This window comes from Schistocerca piceifrons, chromosome 4, assembly GCF_021461385.2.
Source record: "Schistocerca piceifrons isolate TAMUIC-IGC-003096 chromosome 4, iqSchPice1.1, whole genome shotgun sequence".
Taxonomy (NCBI): Eukaryota; Metazoa; Arthropoda; class Insecta; order Orthoptera; family Acrididae; genus Schistocerca; species Schistocerca piceifrons.
Genome location: NC_060141.1, coordinates 171,554,327 through 171,574,616, shown reverse-complemented (window position 1 = coordinate 171,574,616; position 20,290 = coordinate 171,554,327). Strand labels below are relative to the sequence as shown.

At 43.9% G+C, this 20,290-nt stretch overlaps 1 protein-coding gene across 2 annotated transcripts in view; it reads left to right on the top strand.

The window, feature by feature from the left end:
* The window catches only part of LOC124795174 (UDP-glycosyltransferase UGT5-like), a 336,005-nt gene that overhangs the window by 237,357 nt on the left and 78,358 nt on the right, over positions 1–20,290 (top strand). For both annotated transcript variants that reach the window (XM_047259072.1, XM_047259071.1), the window contains one exon: positions 19,325–19,510. In XM_047259072.1, coding sequence (XP_047115028.1) covers positions 19,325–19,510 — 186 coding nt within the window. The remainder of the gene's footprint in view (positions 1–19,324; positions 19,511–20,290) is intronic.

Sequence of the window (20,290 nt, the reverse complement as noted above, 5' to 3'; positions counted from 1 at the left end):
CTGGCTCACCAACCCTCCTCTTTAATCCGCAAGACGGAGTCGATTGGGAACAAGCTCGCGTTCCAGAACCCCGGAAGCGAAGCGTTAACGCGCTCGATTTCTAAGTGGGTATTTCGCAGAAATTGCTACTTAATTTCTCCACACACAATGTGATCAAAGTACGAATAGACGACTAGACGTCGCGAGAGGTGGACACGTCAGTATAAAAGGAGGCAGAGATTACCGTATTGCCAATGGAGAAGCGGGAACAGCAGAACGGGTGGATCGGGAGAGCTCAGTGGCTTCGAACGTGGAACTGTCAAATTCATGAGGGATATTTCAACCGCTCTACAGCTGCCCGAATAGACTGCTACCAGTCCCTGCACCAAGCGCTTGCAGGTGTTCCTGCATTTTGCTACAATTTACTAGCGTTTCGACTTCTCTGTATACAACAGCATCATCCGCGAAACGCCTGAAAGAGCTTCAGCCGATAGCCACGGAATGATGTACAGACAGTTTGAGCAGCTGCGGTCCCATAAGGTTCACTTGCGGTCCGCCCGAAGTTACTAGTGCGTCTATATATGACGCAATGTGTTGTTAGCTAGGAACGTGTCAGTCCAAACACAAAAGTTAATCTCATATTTCATATGCTCATATTTTGTTCGTTAGACAACATTGGCGTCAGTCTACAAAGGAGATGGCATGCGAAACATTCGTGAGCTCCATCCTAAAATCCTGAGCTCCATCCGAAAATGTGAGAGACCCATACCAAATATTCGCAAAAAAGGGCAGCACGAATGGTCACAAACCTGCTTTACTCATGTGAGAACGTCACAGGAATGTTAAAGAAACCTGAAATAGCAGACGCTAACAGGTAGACGGCGCCAGTTATCACGAAAGCCTGCTGACGAAGTTTCAAGAAACAGATTTAAGTGAAGAATCTAGTAAAATATTATAGCCCACTACTTGTCATTCCCGTAGGGAGTACGAAGCCGATATTAGACTAATTATAGCGTACACAGAGGCATTTAAATAGTTGTTCTCCTGTGCACCATGATCGAATTAAAGGGGCAAAATTCCTAATTCGTGATACTACGCGGATCAGCAATCCAAAGCGCCTCAAAATATTCTACAATGTATGGGTATTGTAAGACTTCTGTAGGCTAATGCAGACAATCGTAAGTAAGCGTAGACTACGGCAGTTTTACTGGTAGCCTTTGTAACTGCTTTCTCTGTACGTAGGTATGTTGCACACTTATCGGGCGTTACCCCATTTCGATCGCTTTGCTTGCGTATGCGATCTGTGTCTTACTAGATTCCCTTAGGAACCAGAAGCGGTGAATCGTCCAGAAACTGAGTGAGGAAATGTAAAGATCCGTGTAATCGAAGGAACATTTTTGTTCTACATAGTTATCCACCTGTCTTTTACTTAAAACTGAACAGTATTTATAGCAAAATTAGAATTATATGTATGTGGTGTCTATTCTTTCGGACATGTCCGAAGTAAGGCACCAGAAGCCACTATGAATTAAGATACAAGGGAATTACAGAGACTGGTTGCGTTGGGTATTAACTGAAGTCAGTTAGGTACGTCGAGGACGGCCAGTGAGCTCTTCAATGCGGATGCACAACTTTCTCGAACTCAAACGAGAATCGACGAAGAATTGCCGTTATGAGGACAACGGTCAAGGAGCACTACATAAGTAGGTGCACTACATAAGCAGGTGCGATGACCACTGAGTCCAGATAACTTAGTAGTGGTCAGAGCATGTGCCTAGTAAGCCGGGTTCGAATCCCGGTCCGACACAAATTTTAAACTTGCCCATTGATTTCAATCAATGCTCTCTCGCAGCCATTATCTGTAATTCCTTTGAATTTTAAGAATGAAATTGTCGATGTTTAATTCAGTTTTCATTCGAAAATTGTTTATGTGAAACGTGAAACAGAGCGATGTTACAGTAAAAACAAAACAAAAACCACAGGTCTATCATACAGCACAATAAAACGCAAATTCCTACAAAAGGTAAAATTTAAATAAAGCACAAAACAAAAGCATGCCAAACATAGCTTCAGTACGTCTTCAAGATTATAGAAAACATGTTTCTGTTGTTTATGACTAACTTTCGCACTTATCAGTAACAACAGGAGGCCGTTGCCTTTGATCATGATGAAGAACATTCTACTGAGGCGGTTCTAGGCGCTACAGTCTGGAACCGAGCGACCGCTACGGTCGCAGGTTCGAATCCTGCCTCGGGCATGGATGTGTATGATGTCCTTAGGTTAGTTAGGTTTAATTAGTTCTAAGTTCTAGGCAACTGATGACCTCAGAAGTTAAGTCGCATAGTTCTCAGAGCCATTTGAACCATTCTACTGAGTACATAACAACAACAATAATTACATGCATTTTTTATGTTTGTATATGTAAATTGCCCTTGCAGCAGAAATAATTGCTTTGGCTACATAAGATAGCAGAAATTACGCGGTCAACTAATTTTTAATACATATAAAATTAAATTTATACGTTGTAAGAATGTAAAATACGCAATGGACTAACGCCAAACGATGTGCAGTTCTAACTATGTGCAAAACAAAGAAACAACAGACAAAAAGAAGTCGTCGGCTCCCCCTTTCTCTCAAACACATTCATTTATGTTTCTTTCCTTATCAATGCTGCCAATACTACTGGTAATTCATCCATTTACTACGCCATTTATGTACTGTAGCACAACTACCGTATCGTAGTTTTGGTACTGCGCAACCCTAGCCTAGGTCATTAGGCACCCATTTTTTCGCCCTTCTCAGCACACACAGGGTGACAACTATATGAAAAAAAAACGCAAATTACAAAATATGGAGTGTTTATAGTTTATTCAACAGGTAAACTTCACTACAGATTTTCGGATTTGGGTTATGACATGTTCTATATGCCCGCCACGATTGGTGATGACGTGGCGAAATTCTGCATGACCCGCTGAAGTGTCGAAACATCGATGCTGCCTGTGATCTTCTGAACGGCTGTTTTCAGCTCAGTAATGGTTTTGGGGCTATTGCTGTAGACCTTGCCTTTAATATACCCCCATAAATGAGAATATGGCGGCCAATTGAGGCCCACGCCAATGGTCTCTGGGTACTCCAGAGCCAGAATGCGGTCCCCAAAGTGCTCCTCCGCCAGGTCAAACACTTTCCTGCTTCGACGGGGTCGAGCTCCACTTTGCATAATGGGGATGAAATCATTTTCCAAAACCTTCACGTACCGTTCGGTAGTCACCGTTCCATCAAGGAATATCACAACGAGTATTCCGAGACTGGACGTTGCACACCACACAGTCACCCGTTGAGGGTGAAGAGACTTCTCGATCGCGAAATGCGGGTTCAAAAATGGTTCAAATGGCTCTGAGCACTATGGGACTCAACTGCTGAGGTCATTAGTCCCCTAGAACTTAGAACTAGTTAAACCTAACCAACCTAAGGACATCACAAACATCCATGCCCGAGGCAGGATTCGAACCTGCGACCGTAGCGGTCTTGCGGATTCTCAGTCCCCGAAATGCGTCAAATTTGCTTATTGATGAACCCATCCAAGTGAAAGTGGGCTTCGTCCTGCACACGAGCATACTAATTTCCATCATGCCCCGCGGCCAACCGCGCATTTAGAACGTCCTAACGCAAACCGTCAGAAGTTACGACGATTTTATTTCATATAGTTCACTCATTTTCTCCCTATGCGTTGGCAATGAGTCACTTTCGGATGGTCAAAATTCACTTTAGCACTGAACACGTAACATTTAACGCACAGATTATTTCATACGAAATTTCATATTGTTCTCCACAAGCAAACGTAAGTAAATTCTTGCGTAAAATTGCCTGAGCAAGCAACATAACGTTGTCCGTGCATTGAATGGACTCTTCAATCTTTTATAGACCGTTGATCGAGAACATAAGTGTCGCGGGAGACAGAAAAATCTCAAAGCCGAAAAAGGGTCATCTGTCAGAACGAATGGTATGGATGGTACACACTTTCATTCTATTATTTTTCGGTTTGGTTATGTTAAATCCGTGGCTCTTGTCCTCTTGTACATAATACTGTGTCGTTGCAAAGGTTTGGCTGGTCGAGATTCCATAGAACAGTAGCTGAAGAGCAGAAGGCGATGCGGTGTCAATGAGCTGGATCTTGTACATCTTACGAGGGTTGGTTATTAAAACGAACTTTCTACAGAGCTCTATCGCCAGAGAAAACTATAGATTCGAGTTTATATCAGTCTGATAGATTATGTTTACCGTCCGCCTCCGTAGCGTAGCGGTAGCGTTTCCACCTACCACGCAGGGGGCCCGTGTCCGATTCCCGACAGGAGACTGGGTCTTGTCTGTCCTTCATCATCACTGACCCGCAAGTCGCCGAAATGACGTCAACTAAAAAGGACTTGCAACACGCCGGCCAAACTAACCCGCATGGAGCCTCCCGGCCAACAATGCCATACGATCATTTCGTTTCATTTTACACATTACCCCTTTCCACATACACCACTTTCGGTGTTGGGCATGTTTCATACCTACAATTTTTTTCAGATTATAAATAGTTTTTATAAACGAAGTTGGGTTAAAGGTGAACGATGCTTTCTATACATACGGAATATACACTAATAATGCGTCAGCTTAAAGAGGTATACCGAGCAAGCTGACGCAGTGGCTAGCACACTGGACTTACTTTCGGGAGGACGAAGGTTCAAATCCGCATCCGATCATCCTTATTTAGGTTTCCTGTGATTTCCCTAAATCGCGTCACGTATGTGCCGGAATGATTGCTTAGAAAGGGCACACTCGATTTCTTACTCCATCCTATATGGAATTCGAGCTTGTGCTCTGTCACTAATGACCTCGTCATCGACGGAACGTTAAACCATAACATTCCTTCCTTCTTCCTTAAATAGATTAATTACGAAATCTTCCTTTACACCACTCCTCACGTAGCTCTTATATCCAGAGGTTGTCCCAGGTGATACACGCTGGCGCACGTTACTGTGTTAATATTTGTTCATCATTTATTAACTTGGTGCTCAGCGTTTAGGTCAGTTTCCGATTGAGAGACAGCAGTTGGAAGTCACAGAAGCATCTGTGTGGGAGGTTATGCCAACACGACACAGCAATCTCTACGGAGCGCTCTCTTTTGTAAACGGATTAATGACGCAAACGGCTGTAGCGAAACGTTCTGTTTGTTATATGTGAATATATTCTGCAGTTTCAATCTCCGTATAAATGCGACACGCGTGACCGAACGCTGTAGAACTGACCAGTAAAGTTCACAGTTTAACACAGAAGACAGATGAATGTGTATCTGTCGTACGCTCAAAAAAATTAAACATTGAAATAAAGATATGGCTGCACAGTTTTCACGACGTGAGGCGTGTAAATGGACTGAAATCTAACCACATAGAATAGCAAGGTAGTGACCGTAAAGCATAACGCTTTTACATTCAAGTTAGTGTAATAACCTGTGTTAACGAGTCGGAAAAGACTTGTTGAAACATCAGCGACAGACGAAACAGCTCTTTTACTGATTATACAGAAGCGCTCTCCAAGCAGTGAAATTTTGCATTTAGTCGTGTAAGCTGACCGATAAAATGAAACATTGAAAAGAGGAGGAGGAAACGAAATTAAATTTCGCAAAGAACTTGCGGCGTGTGCTTACTAGCATCTACATCTACATCTTCGTCTACATCGATACTCTGCAAGTCACATTCAAGTGCCTAGGAGAAGGTTCATTGAACCACCTTCACAATAATTCTCTATTATTTCAATCACGTACAGCATGCGGAAAAAACCACTAATTGTATCTTTCCTTGCGTGCTCTGATTTCTCTTATTTTATTATGATGATAGTTCCTCCCTATGTAGCTCGGCATCAACAAAATATTTCGCACTCGGAGGAGAAAACTGGTAACTGAAATTTCGTGAGAATATTCTGCCGCTACAATAAACGCCTTTGTTTTAATGATGTCCACCCCAAATCCCGTGTCATTTAAGTGACGCTCTCTCCACTATTTCGCGATAATACAAAATGTGCTGCCCTACTTTGAATTTTTTCGATGTACTCCGTCAGTCCTATCTGATACGGATCCCACACGGCGCAGAAGTATTCTAAAAGAGGACGGACAAGCGTAGTGTAGGCAGTCTGCTTAATAGATCTGTTACATTTTCTAAGTGTCCTGCCAATAAAACGCAGTCTTTGGTTAGCCTTCCCCACAACATTTTCTATGTGTTCCTTCCACTTTATGTCGTTTGTAATTGTAATTCCTAGGTATTTAGTTAAATTTACGGCCTTTAGATTTGACTGCTTTATCGTGTAAGCGAAATTTAACGGATTCCTTGTAGCACTGATTTGGATGACCTCAAACTTTTCGTTATTTAAGGCCAGTTGCCAATTTTCACACCATACAGATATCTTTTCTAAATCGTTTTTCAATTTGTTTTGATCTTCTGATGACTTCACTAGTTGATAAACGACAGTATTATCTGCAAACAATCTAAGACGGCTGCTCAGGTGGTGTCTTGAATCGTTTATGTATATAAGGAGCAGCAAAAGGGCCTTGGGAACGCCAGAAGTCGATGACTTTCAGTCTGTTAGTACGAGCTGTGAGTTCTCTGACAGGAAATCACGAATCCAGTCACATAACAGAGACGATATTCCACAAGCACGCGATTTCACCACAAGCCGCTTGTTTGGTACAGTGTCAAAAGCCTTCTGGAAATCTAGTAATATGGAATCAATTTGAAATCCCTTGTCATAGCTCTCAGCACTTCGTGTAAGTAAAGAGCTAGTTATGTTTCACAATAACGATGTTTCCTACTTCCGTGTTGACTGTGTAACAGTAGACCGTTCTCCTCGAGATACTTCATAATGTTGATCTTGCACACTCTCTGGCCTGTATGCATGCACTGATTCGGCTGGGAAAGGTGTCATAAAGCCGTTGTGTCCTTTTCTGAGACAAGCCGGCCCACAACTATTATAACTGATCCTTCATATCCTGGACACGAGTACTGGAAAGAAGTTAAAGTCCAAGGTGGTCTCACGCGTGGTCTATTGCGGACAGACTGGGCGATCTTGCTGCCCGTGAGAGTACCTCAACGTCACACAGACAGTTCATAAATACACGTTCCACGTGGACAAGCATTGTCCTGTTGAAAAATGGTATCGCGACAGTGTTGAGCAAGAGGTAACACATGAGGACCCAGGATGTCCATGACGTACTCTCAATCACTATCAGCTTTGACTTGGAGTCATACCCGGTGGCTTCCCACACATAAAGCCAGGAGTAACACCACTGTGCCTGTCCGAAACATTGGAAGGGTGGGACCTTCCTCCAAGTCGCCGCCATTCACGCCGACGATGATCATCCGGAGTTCTGCATAACGGCGATTCATCGCTGAACACAGCACGACACCTTCCCTAAGCAGCCTATGCTTCCCGGTCACAGCACGAATCCAAACGCACCTGTTTGTCCTGTGTTAACAGCGGCGTACGCATGGGTCGGTAATTCCCTTGTCTGTCTGCTGCTAGTCTTCAACCAATGATGAGGTATTTCACAGTATGTTACACTGAGTCTATACCTGTTCTAGGGTGGCTCCTGTGGATGTGGAGGGTCTGGTTGGTTGGTTGATTTGGGGGAGGAGACCAAACACCGAGGTCATTGATCCCATCGGATTAGGGAAGGACGAGGTAGGAAGTCAGCCGTGCTCTTTGAAAGGAACCATCCCGACATTTGCCTGGAGCAATGTAGGGAAATCACGGAAAACTTAAATCGGACGGCCGGATGCGGGTTTGAACCGTAGCCGCCTCGCGGAATGCACACGCGGTTTGAGGCCTCACGTCACGGATTGCGCAGCCCCTCCCGCCGGAGGTTCGAATCCCGAGTCCTCTCTCGGGCATGTGTGTGTGTGTGTGTGTGTGTGTGTGTGTGTGTGTGTGTGTGTGTGTGTGTGTGTGTGTGTGTGTTGTTCTTACTATAAGTTGGCTCAAGTAGTGTGTAAGTCTAGGGACCGATGACCTCAGCAGTTTGGTCGTTTAGGAATTCACACACATTTGAACTGTAGTCCTCCGGAAAGCGAGTCCGGTGTGCTAACCATTGCGCCACCTCGCTCGGTGTGAAGGGGTTATGATGTGCTTGGTGCACAATACGAGTACGACGATCCTGCCTTGTGGTTGTCAGATGTAGTCGACCGACATCTTTACGATGAGAATGCTCAAGTTCTCGTGCAATCCAGTATCGGCGCGCTGTCACATCCAAATGCCCACAAATATGGATATTGCACGGTTCGACTAGCTGGACAAATGGAGGTCCACAGTGAAGCCCCTTTCAAGCTCTGCCACGTATTGAGAAGCTCGTTTCTCACGAATACGCGGCATCTCTGCGTCCTTCAGTAATCACTCATCACCTGGCGCTGTTCACGCCCTTTATTTACCTTTCCAGAGGTGATAACTAGTATGAACAACACTAATGTATACTGGTTGCCGTTCTACCTGCAACGGAGAATTGCAACTCTAATCATTTACCTGCAGTCCAACAAACGTCATAACCTGGTGGCTACAATAATATTGACAAAAATTAAATAAGCTGTATGACGAAGAAAGTAACAGCAAAAAGGGTCGAAGAACGGACGTTTAAAATAAATAGTGTTATATGACTCATCCACGATTTAAGAAAATGAAGTCTACAACTAGAGCTTAAGTGTTTATATGAAGATGGCGTCTGCCATGTAAGCGCGAGATCCCGGGTTCGAGTCCCGATGGGGGCACACATTTTCAACTGTCCCCATTGATATTTATCAACGCCTCTAAGCATCTAATGGTCTAGATTTCATTGAAATTTCACTAAGTGCTTATAGTTGAGAAAGTGCACGGGCACACTGGTGAAACACATGAAATGGAGGCGCTTAACAATGGGAGTGGAGGGTTACAGTGAAGGCCTACAGAGGGCGGGGAAGGGGTAGGGAGAAGCAAATAATAATGACCGAAGTACAATGTTTTAAAAGTAAAATACTATACTGAAGTACGTGGTATATAAAAGTTTAACAGGGGTACGTAAGAGAAATTTAACTCCGCCTGAACAGGTCATGAAGGCCCAACGGAACCGACCGGCCGCCGTGTCATCCTCAGCCCACACGCGTCACTGTATGCGGATATTATGGAGGGACACGTGGTCAGCACACCGTTCTCCCGGCCGTATGTCAGTTTACGAGACCGGAGCTGCTGCTTCTCAATCAAGTAGCTTCTCAATATGCCTCACAAGGGCAGAGTGCACCCCGCTTGCCAACAGCGCTAGGCAGACCGGATGGTTACCCTTCCAAGTGCTAGCCCAGCCCGACAGCACTTTACTTCGGTGGTCTGACGGGAACCGGTGTTACCTCTGGGGCAAGGCCGTTACATAAGAGAAAGACGCTTAAAAACTAATAGTATGAAAAGAGTACACCCAGCAGACAACTCTCAGAGAACCTAAGACGAAAGAAGAGTCGCGTATGGGAAGTCAGCAATGACAAACAAGTGGAAATTTTGCCTTGTTCGCGACATGTCGGGTCGCAATATTTTCTTGCGTTTTCCGTGACTAATTCTGTAAGGTGCCTACTTGATGGAGTTGAACACTGATAGGCCGGCCGCTGTGGCCGAGCGGTTGTAGGCTCTTCGGTCCGGAACCACGCGGCTGCTACGGTCGCAGGTTCGAATCCTGCCTCGAGCATGGATGTGTGTGATGTCTTTGGGTTAATTAGGTTTACTTAGTGCTAAGTCCAGGGGACTGATGACCTCAGATGTTAAGTCCCATAGTGCTTAGAGCCATTTGAACCATTTGAACGCCGGCCGGAGTGGCCGTGCGGTTCTAGGCGCTACAGTCTGGAGCCGAGCGACCGCTACGGTCGCAGGTTCGAATCCTGCCTCGGGCATGGATGTGTGTGATGTCCTTAGGTTGGTTAGGTTTAATTAGTTCTAAGTTCTAGGCGACTGATGACCTCAGACGTAAAGTCGCATAGTGCTCAGAGCCATTTGAGCCATTTTTGAACAATTTGAACATTGATAGTCATAATCAAGAACGTACCTCTGATCTGAGATATGGGTGTGTGAAGGTGGGGGGAGGAGGGTGGGGGCAACGCGGAAGAAAAGGGGCGCAGTTTCTTGCAAAATAAAACTCAAATCTATTGAATAACTATGTTAATTTCCAAATACACCAATGTTACAGCTTTATAGCAGGGCGCTGTTGCCTACTTATTTAGTTGAGAGGGTATAGTCTGAATGATACTTGTGCATATTATTTTGCTGTTAGGCAGGTAACGTTCCAATACGTGGGAATACTTTCTATATTAATTTTTGTGTTAGTTTCTAACATTGGCTGGTAACACGAGAAATTTGTAACAGTCTGAAAATAGCGTCGTTGTTAAAATTTCGAGTTCTCACCATGAATGTCTCTGGGTACGTTTGCTACTGGTCAGAATCCAGTAATTGTTCTGACTTTATTCGAAATCATATAGAGCTGATACGCCTGTTTGTCAGTCGGGGCTGTTACTGAATTCGGTCTGCGAAGTCCATAAACCGAATCAACATTGGATCAACAAGGAATGACTGGAATTTCTTCGGTTTGTGTATTGACAATCATGAAGAATGTCGACAATGACACTGGCAACTTTTCCCTCTTCGATTGAAATGTAGAGAACTCGACAAGGTAGAAAAATTTTTCGCGAAGTATGAAGATCAGAATTCTCTAAAGAAAGAAGACTTTTACAAGCACGATATATAAGAGAAAAGATGATTACAAATACCTTTACAAGAACAACCATCAAATAAACGCGGACTTACAAGCCTTGGAAGCTAGAAAAGCTGTCATCAAATTTGGAAACAACACCTACCAAGACTTGATCAAATATCTAACTTTCAGATGAAACACATAGGCTTGTCCTGTAAGCACTTATTATTACTGACCAGAATAGGCTTACTTTCCTGAAAAATGCCGATGATCTAAGGTAGTACCTATTCTAACACTTTATACAAGCAACAAACTACCGTCCGTTCATTCTGCAGTGCTGATTAGACAAGGGGTTGAGAGAACTATACTAACACGGACAGAGACGCCACTGGGCGAAGATGAAACTGCTCTACCAAAGGAGGTCCGATTTGGAAAGGAAACTTTGCTTCATTATAACTTCTTGGTGTAACTTATAGATGTACATTCTATTCAAGTCTACTGTGGCAGTAGTTTTAGATGTAGAAAAGGCGTATTTCAAAATATAGGGGAAGAATACTATAACGAAATTAAAACGGAACGCTAAAATTTCTTATAGATCCGTCAAAGTAATACCTCCAAACAAGAAACATAAGAGAACCCAACAGCAGGCATCATTTGGGAATCAGATTTGTAACCCAGTTTACCCACCGTATCGTGAATAATACTACCATAGAGGGAAACGTGATTCTAGCACAATTCACCCAGAGAAAACAGCAGTGGCTTAATTCCCGACAGTTCCCGTAGAGAATTTTCTATCTGCCTCGGCAAACAACTCGCAGTAGGCCACAAGTCCAGAAGAAAGCTTTGTTCCTCTTGGCTAACAAAGATGGACACGAAGTTAGATGACGTATTCCTTTGTGTCTTGAATGTGCAAAAATACGTCAACCGACATGCATTAAGAGTATCTAGAGCCATAAGTACAGTTTTATATTTATGTATGCAAAGTTTTCTAGTTTCATGCGTTTTTTCTGAAACTACATGCATTTTGGCAGTGGTTAATACATATTTTTGCTAATAGTCAGAAAGTAATTCATCGTTAATAATATATATCGATACCAATCCTCATTTACCTCTCCACTAATGGGAAAAATGTAATGTTCACTCTGATCCTTAAGAATATATCAGAATGGGTGACACAGTTACGGCAAGTTAGATGAGTAAAGCAAGTCTGAGGAAAAAATAAAAAAAGAGGTAGTACTACACAGGCAACGAAGCACTGAAGAGGAAAAAAAAAGGAAAAACTCACCTTAGAACTTCGTGAAGTGGTATCACTTACAGCCTCGCAAAAGTGGTAACAATGCTTCACTCCAGCACGAAACACGACATGTTGATACGAATCATGTTCATTAGTGAATGAGTGAGAGGTATTCCATGACGCTTAAGTATCCATTCTGTATACACTAATACGTGTCGTTACTTGTGTGTCGTATTTGTCGCACGATATTTGCTCCCGCATGTGACGTCTTCGCCGGCCGAAGTGGCCGTGCGGTTAAAGGCGCTGCAGTCTGGAACCGCAAGACCGCTACGTTCGCAGGTTCGAATCCTGCCTCGGGCATGGATGTTTGTGATGTCCTTAGGTTAGTTAGGTTTAACTAGTTCTAAGTTCTAGGGGACTAATGACCTCAGCAGTTGAGTCCCATAGTGCTCAGAGCCATTTGAACCATTTTTTTGTGACGTCTTCACGTGGAATAGGAGCCGTTCCCTAAGGCAAAACCATCTTCTGAACTAACAGTTTTATTCAAACTGAAAACAACAACTAAGATCATCCTCAGTTATTTCAGATTGCCGCAGTTTTTGTAATCGTCACTGAATTATTCAGCAGCGAAATTATTGTTAACTGCCTAAGAAATTTACCTCGAGGAGAAAAAAAAATATTATGTAGAGGTTCAAAGAGTGCGCCATGTAAATCTAACCGCAAAAATGTATAAGTAAACATTTTTTAGAAGAAATGTGGTTAAAATCGACTCGGCTGACACTCATACATCTATGCAATAATTTCTGTATCACTTTGGTGGAGCCATCTGTCTCGTACTAACACTGTAACTGAAAAGTGTTAAACGGTAATTAGTTACAAAACATGCATAATTAATCGCCGATTTCGAAATTTTTAATTCCGCGTTTATAATTCACAAGTAATTAAAGGGTGCGCACAATATTAAATAAAGCATTGCGTAAAAAATAAACCAGAGATATGACGCGGATCCCGTGATCAATGGCCGAACCACAGCTGTTCGCGACACGAGATATGGAACTACAGCGCCCAGCTCTTCAAAATAAACGATGTGGAAAGTTGTCGCAGAAACTTGGACAGAATACAAGAAAAATCTTCATTTGTGTGGCCACACCGTCCGTAGCTGCTTTACAGTTCTCCTTCAACAGAAAACAGTGATGTGCGAAAAAGTGTGCTGTACTGCACTGCTGTACTGCAAAGCAAATAAAAATTAAACCACGAATATTAGTGTCAAAAGAAGAAAAACACGAAAGATGTGCTAGCAGACATTTCCCGATGTAGGCGAGAAACCAAGCGGAAATCACCACCACTGATGATGCTTTACCTCAATAAAGCGAAACGCGTCTGGTGAAAAATAAATAAATAAATAACAATACATTTTCTTGTAGTTGCAACGCTAGAACTAAAATACCCTCAGGAAAACGGAAGAAGAAGAAGAAGAAGAAGAAGAAGTGCGTGTTTCGACTTTAGTTCCGCTAAATCTTGTACCGGTTGCACAGGCGCATTATTGCCGAGCGCTGCGTTATCATTCAGTCTCATGTCTATATGATAAGTGCCGTGACAGTTGACGATAAACAGTGAATCGAGCGACGACATATTGTTCAGATATTGTTTATGTGACCTGTTTAATAATACGAAAACGATCTTGTCTAGTTGTCTGGATAAAATAAGATGGGTAGCACTCCAGAAGGTATGTTTATGACATTTTTCACCGGTATAATGTCATATCGACGTAAAACTAACTACCGACATTATCCGAAGTCTTTGGCTACAAAATTTCCTCTGAGTGGCTCCACTTCCGTAATTGGCTCTCCTACTATCTTAATGGTGTAATTAACGAGCCAAATGTATCTCTGTGCAATTATTTGTACGTTTTTAATGGTCGTGCGACAGTGCCACACGATAAAAATGGGTCCCTCATTACTACAGATATCTAATAATCTATTATCTGCACAATAAGTGTTATTAGGGTTTTCTGTAGAATTCTCGGGGAGCTATTCGGAATTTTGGTCCTAATTTTTTTTTCACAAACTGACAATTTTTTACACAATATTCTACAGTAATGCCCAATGCCGACATCGGGCTACATAGTTCTGATGCAAGGAAATGCCACAATCGAAGCTGCGCCCTTGCCGATTGGTGGGCTATCTGAAGACACGCAGGGAGGTCGGGAAAAGAATACCCGGCGTTAACGAGAAGGTTTTCTACGCAAATATTCCCGTGAGAAAACGATGCACGTCGTATTTCATAGGCTTCTATCATCTTCGGAACCATTCATCTCGAGAGTCCAGAAGTGCCGCGCGGTCTAAGGCGCCTCGTGCGGCTCCCCCCGTCGGAGGTTCGAGTCCTCCCTCGAGACATAAGTGTGGGTTGTCCTTAGCGTAAGTTAGTTTAAGTTAGATTAAATAATGTATAAGCCTAGAGACCGATGACCTCAACAGTTTTGTCCCTTAGGAACTTACCACCACCACCAGAGAATGACAACTGAAGAAGATTGAGCCGTGGTAAAAATTGCTGTTTTGAAGAGCGCGCCGCAGCGCATAGTGTGAAGCAGTCGCCTTCCGTTTCTGGCGGTGGCGCCGCTGTGGCAATCGCAGCTTTGGTGTCTGCCTCTGGTGGGAAAGGGGAAAGATTGCCTGTTCACGTGCATTTAAGGGGCGTTATGAGCTCGCCAGTCGGTCAGTCTCTCGTCCGCATTTGTTAGGCAGTTAGTGTCTGTCTGTCGTTCGGAGTGCTAGTATGTCTGTCGTTCTGATCAACCTTTAAACCCGGCAAAATGAGTCTTTCCACTCCGCCAGTAAGAGAACTCAGCGAGTGGTCGCCCGGTCGGGGCTTAGTTCCTGCATCTGAGTCTGCGCGTTAGGCCGCCAGTCTGCTCAAGCTTGCTCAGGAAGTGGTCATTGGCGGTTGGATCGATCGGTTGGTCGGTCGCGCATTGAGACTGACTGAGATGACTTGTCCGTCTTGAGCGGCGGCGCATGTGAGGTCACCACGTGAGTCCAGTGGACCGCGGCGTATTGCGAGGGGTAGTGACTTCGCGGTCGACACGAGAACAACAGGAGTCAACCCACGACATCGGTCTGGCCGGTGCAAGCTGCGACGCCGTGAGACGGGAGATCGGCGCGCCTTCCTGCGTCCGTTGAAGCGGCTGGCAGTGGACGGTTCGGGAGAGCGATTTGTGGGTGCTACGCCAGGTCTTCTCGAGAAATCGCAGTTTATTAGAAGTTAAGTGATTGGTGATATGTTGTTTGATTTACTCTTGTTAAATTCTGCTTGTTTTCTCGGTGAGGTCACCAGCCGTTTTGCTTTGGGGTCGTCGCACCATTCTTCTCTGTTTACCTACCCGCGGGAAGGTGGTTGTTTATAAATTGGGTGGTCCGTTTTTTCCCTTGTGGAGTAGAGGCGGGTTAGAGCAACCTGCGGTTCGAGTTGTTCGGTAATCTCCCTAGCAATCTACCGTACGTTAGAAGCTGCCTCTATCATGTTTGTCGGATTTGGTGTGTTAACGAATTTATTGCTTGGAGTGTAACGGCCTAATACCTGAAATAAGTTTTGATCTTTGGAAACTTCGATATTATTGCCTTTGATATTGAGAGGCGGTATCTGTGTACTGTAGAGCATCTTAACTATTGTTTGGCCAATCTTGTAGAATTTTATATAAGATTGTATTTCATGGGCTTTTATTTTTAGCATCTAAAGTTGCCACCCTTTCACCGTAAGACTTTTCTTAGAAGTTAAAATCAAGTTGCACCTTCGGTGGCAAGGTTAATATTTTAATTGTTAGTGTTTTGTACTATTTCCATCCCTCCTACAGGGGGTGCATAGTTTGTGTGCTTGTGTAAATTGTTAAAACTGTTGGTTTAAAGTTATCTGGTGTGTTGCAGATTTGCACCAGTGTAGTCTTTCAGAGGCTGTTGTGAGCGATCGCAACTACGGCCGTGTCAAAAGGGAGCGGCAAGGTTCTCTGCCAGAAAGCTCCTACAGTCAAAACTTGTTTCTTTCTGCCTCTGAATAAATTGTAACTTTGATATTTAGAGGGTGCTTTCTGATTACAATTTTAAATCTGTTTCTTTTAAAAAATGCTTTTAGGCACTATTAAAGTGAATAAAATTCCCATTTGTTAAAAGGAATTTGGTTATGATTTCATCAGTTACTCCCTGGCAACTACTTCCATGCTTACATAGTGTGAGTAAATGTGTTAATGTTCTTGATGAATCGTTAGTAAATAAAATTCTTAAGAATACTCTTTGAAAATAAATCATGGTTCAAAGATAAAAGCCGACTCCACCTTACTTCTCCTGGTGGACAATCCGACAGCGACCCTCCTAATAGCAGTAGTGACACAAGCGACGAATGTGAATATGATTTCAACTTCAGAGTATGAAATATCGAATGAAATGTTTCAGTTCGGCAATTTCAATTTGCAGGTCGTTATCAGCGAGCTCACAAAACTTGATATCCGAAGTTTTGCTCGAACCCACTTAATTAATAATTTTTGATCCGCCAAATTAGATCCACCATTTTGAATTTTGTGATCTCGATATCAGATCCCTGATCAGCGACCCAAAGAATATAAAAACATAATTTTGTAAAGTTTTATATTCATTTTTCCTTTGCGTCCGGTTTTGAATCAAGTTGGCCCACTGTGCGCCGCCAACGATGCACAAGATCTCATAGTATATTAAAATACCCCTCAAGAACGGTTTGTGAAACTTCATATCTAGGCTATAGGTGGGTCACTTTACATCTCTATTGAAGCATGTGCCAGCTCGACATCTCAGCATTTCCAAGACGCTCTTTCGTGAATGAATGCCTTAACATTTGCACTGCCCTTCTTTGTAACGTTCGACATCTCCAGTCTGTTCTACTCGTTATGGGACTCTCAATATTCTGAAATGGATCAGAAAAATGTTTTGAAAGCAATTTCTATTGTAGACGGACTGAATCTTCCCACTATCCTACCAAGAAACTAAAGTCTGTCACCTGGTTTGTGCTGCCAGATATTGTATGAGATAATTGATCGAATAGTGATTTGTCAATATTATAGTCATTTGTAATAGAGTTGTAAGCTATAATACAAGGGTAATCCCAAAAGTAAGGTCTCCTATTTTTTTATAAGTACATAGACCTGTTTATTTTTACAATGGTTTACATCAGTTTATAGATTGAACATATAGTTATTTTTCGTCATAATCACCATTTCTGTCGATGCATTTTTGTAGACGCTGTGGCAGTTTTTGTATGCCCCTGTCATACCAGCTCACCGCCATGCTGTTCAGAAAGTTATGAACCTCTTTTTCACCTCGTCGTCGGAGCTGAATCGCTTTCCGGCCAAATGTTCTTTTAACTTAGGGAACAGGTGACTGTCACTGGGCGCCAAGTCAGGACTATAGGGAGGGAGGGAGGGAGGGAGGGTGATTATGTTCCACTGACACTGTTGCAGGAAAGCAACGGTTTGCCGAGCGATGTGTGGGCGAGCGTTGTCATGGAGAATGTGTACGCCCATGCTCATTATTCCTCTTCTCCGGTTCTGAATTGCCCGTTTGAGTTTTCAGAGTCTTACAGTACCTGTCAGTGTTAATTGTGGTTCCAGTGGGCATAAAGTCGACCAACAGTATCCCTTCCCGATCCCAAAAAACAGTTGTCGTGACTTTACCGGCAGACTGTGTTTGTTTGAATTTCCGCGTCATTGGCAAAGACGGATGCCGCCACTGGCGTGATTGTTGCTTGGTCTCCGGTGTAAAGTGGTATGCTGAGGTTTCGTCACCCGTGACAATTGAGTCCAGAAAGTTGTCCTGTTCGGCTGCAAGGCGGTGTAGAAATGCGCGGGAAGCATCAACTCGTTGCCGCATGTGGTCCTCTGTCAGCATGCGTGTTACCCATCTTGCGCACACCTTACGGTAGTCCAATTTCTCCGTTAAAATTCTGTGAGCGGTGCTTCGGGAAACCTTAGGAGGCAACGTGCAGAGATCATCCAGCGTGATCCGCCGATCTTCACGCATGCTTTGCTCAACCTTCAACACTGTCTCCTCAGAAACTGACGGTCTCCCGCTCCTTTGTTCGTCGTGAATTTCGGTCCGACCAGCTGCAAACTCTCTGCACCACTTACGAACGTTTTTGACATCCATGCACGGCTCACCATACACTTCCGTCAATTGGCGATGGATTTCAATCGGCGAAGTGCCCTTTGCGTTCAAAAACCGAATAACTGCACGCAATTCGCACTTGGCGGTAACATCCAACTGGAGCTCCATTCTCAACGGCTGCCAAACCGAGACTGAGCGCCTCAGAGCGGCGTGCGCATGTTTAAACACAACGCGTGAAGCACTCTTCATAACAGTGCGACCAACTGCCACACAGAGTTCTGTACTTATAAAAAAAATAGGATACCTTACTTTTGGGATTACCCTCGTAACACTGTGGTTCAGCGAGTCGACAGGTAGGGGCCAGCCACCAGCCGATCTTAACTCTTTCTCGAGTGCTAGGTGCTCGCAGTGTCGGCTCTTTGGGAAGTACACTCAGAGCCTTGTCAAATGGATCACACTGGCTCAGTTCAGTTTTTTTATTTGTTTGGAAGTGTGCTGATTCCCTCGCGAGAGGAATACAAGTGCAAAAGGTTAGCGGTTTGTTAACCATCGGCATTGCCAAGACGCAATGAACAATGGGAAGGGATACGATCAGATGGATGACCTTGTGACTCAGTGCGTGTACCTGGAGGCGTCAGTCATTATGCTGAAGAGTCTGTTTCGGCAACCATTCATGGAACAGAATGCAATGATATATAACATCAACTAGTTACAGAAAAAACATAAATTAGGTAAAAATGCTCAAAAGTAACGTTGTACAAAGAAGGAACCAATGGTATTATTCGGTGATAATGTACTCATAAACCGCCAGAGATCGCATATTATTTGATTTATTATTAGCATCTCCAAATATTCATTGCCCTGACGGCAACTCGTGCATCCACACCCAGCTCGCGCCACTTTTTGTTGACAGTTGTGCGAGCGGGGCTTTCAACTTGTAACATGTTATCATCAGTGAAAGAAATATCTGAAGATTCTCACCTCTCATGAGCGAAACTAATAATAAATCGAATAATACGTTACCTGTGCCTGCTTAACTGTACATTAATTCTCGCAGTCGCTGCTTGTAGGAGATGACTATTTGCTAAATTTGTCTATGTAGACCAGATTTCGTAACCATCTGTGTTTGTGGAGACGTTATGTTTCTAGTAATTCCGTTAGAAAGTGACGTGACTCGTTTACAAATAGCTTCTTGTTGCAGCTTTTGCTTGCGGATACTTCTCGGCAGCACCGCGCTGCATTGTAGTGTCGGCTGCTGTGTTGCAGATGCAGCTCCGAGGCCTGGCGCTGGTGCTGCTCCTGGTGGCAAGTCTGGCGGCTCCCGCGTCCGCGGCGCGCATCCTCGCCATTTTCCCACACTTCGGGAAGAGCCACTTCGACTTCTTCGAACCGCTGATGAAGGCGCTGGCTGCGAGAGGACACGACTTGCACGTCCTCAGCTACTTCCCGCAGGTACCCGCAGCAAAATATTTAAGAGTTATATTTGGCTCAAAACTATAATTCACACGGCACGTCCACGAGAAGCTAAACAAAACTAAAGGGAAGGCATGTTGAAGAGACAGATAAAAAAATTTCGCCTTTACAAATCTATCGCTCTTCAAGGAATCAAACCTTGTAAGTCCTAACAAGGGGGTTACATACGACTCCGTTAAATAAACTACACTACTGGCCATTAAAATTGCTACACCAAGAAGAAATGCAGATGATAAATGGGTATTCATTGGACAAATATATTATACTAGAACTGACATGTGATTACGTTTTCACGCAATTTGGGTGCATAGATCCTGAGAAACCAGTACCCAGAACAACCACATCTGGCCGTAATAACGGCCTTGATACGACTGGGCATTGAGTCAAACAGAGCTTGGATGCCGTGTACAGGTACACCTGCCCATGCAGTGAATGGCGTATTGTGACGAGCCAGTTGTTCGGCCACCATTGACCAGACGTTTTCAAATGGTGAGAGATCTGGAGAATGTGCTGGCCAGGGCAGCAGTCGAACAGTTTCTGTATCCACAAAGGCCCGTACAGGATCTGCAACATGCGGTCGTGCATTATCCTGCTGAAATGTAGGATTTCGCAGGGATCGAATGAAGGGTAGAGCCACGGGTCGTAACACATCTGAAATGTAACGTCCACTGTTCAAAGTGCCGTCAATGCCAACAAGAGGCGACCGAGACGTGTAACCAATGGCACCCCATACCATCACGCCGGGTGATCCCCCAGTAT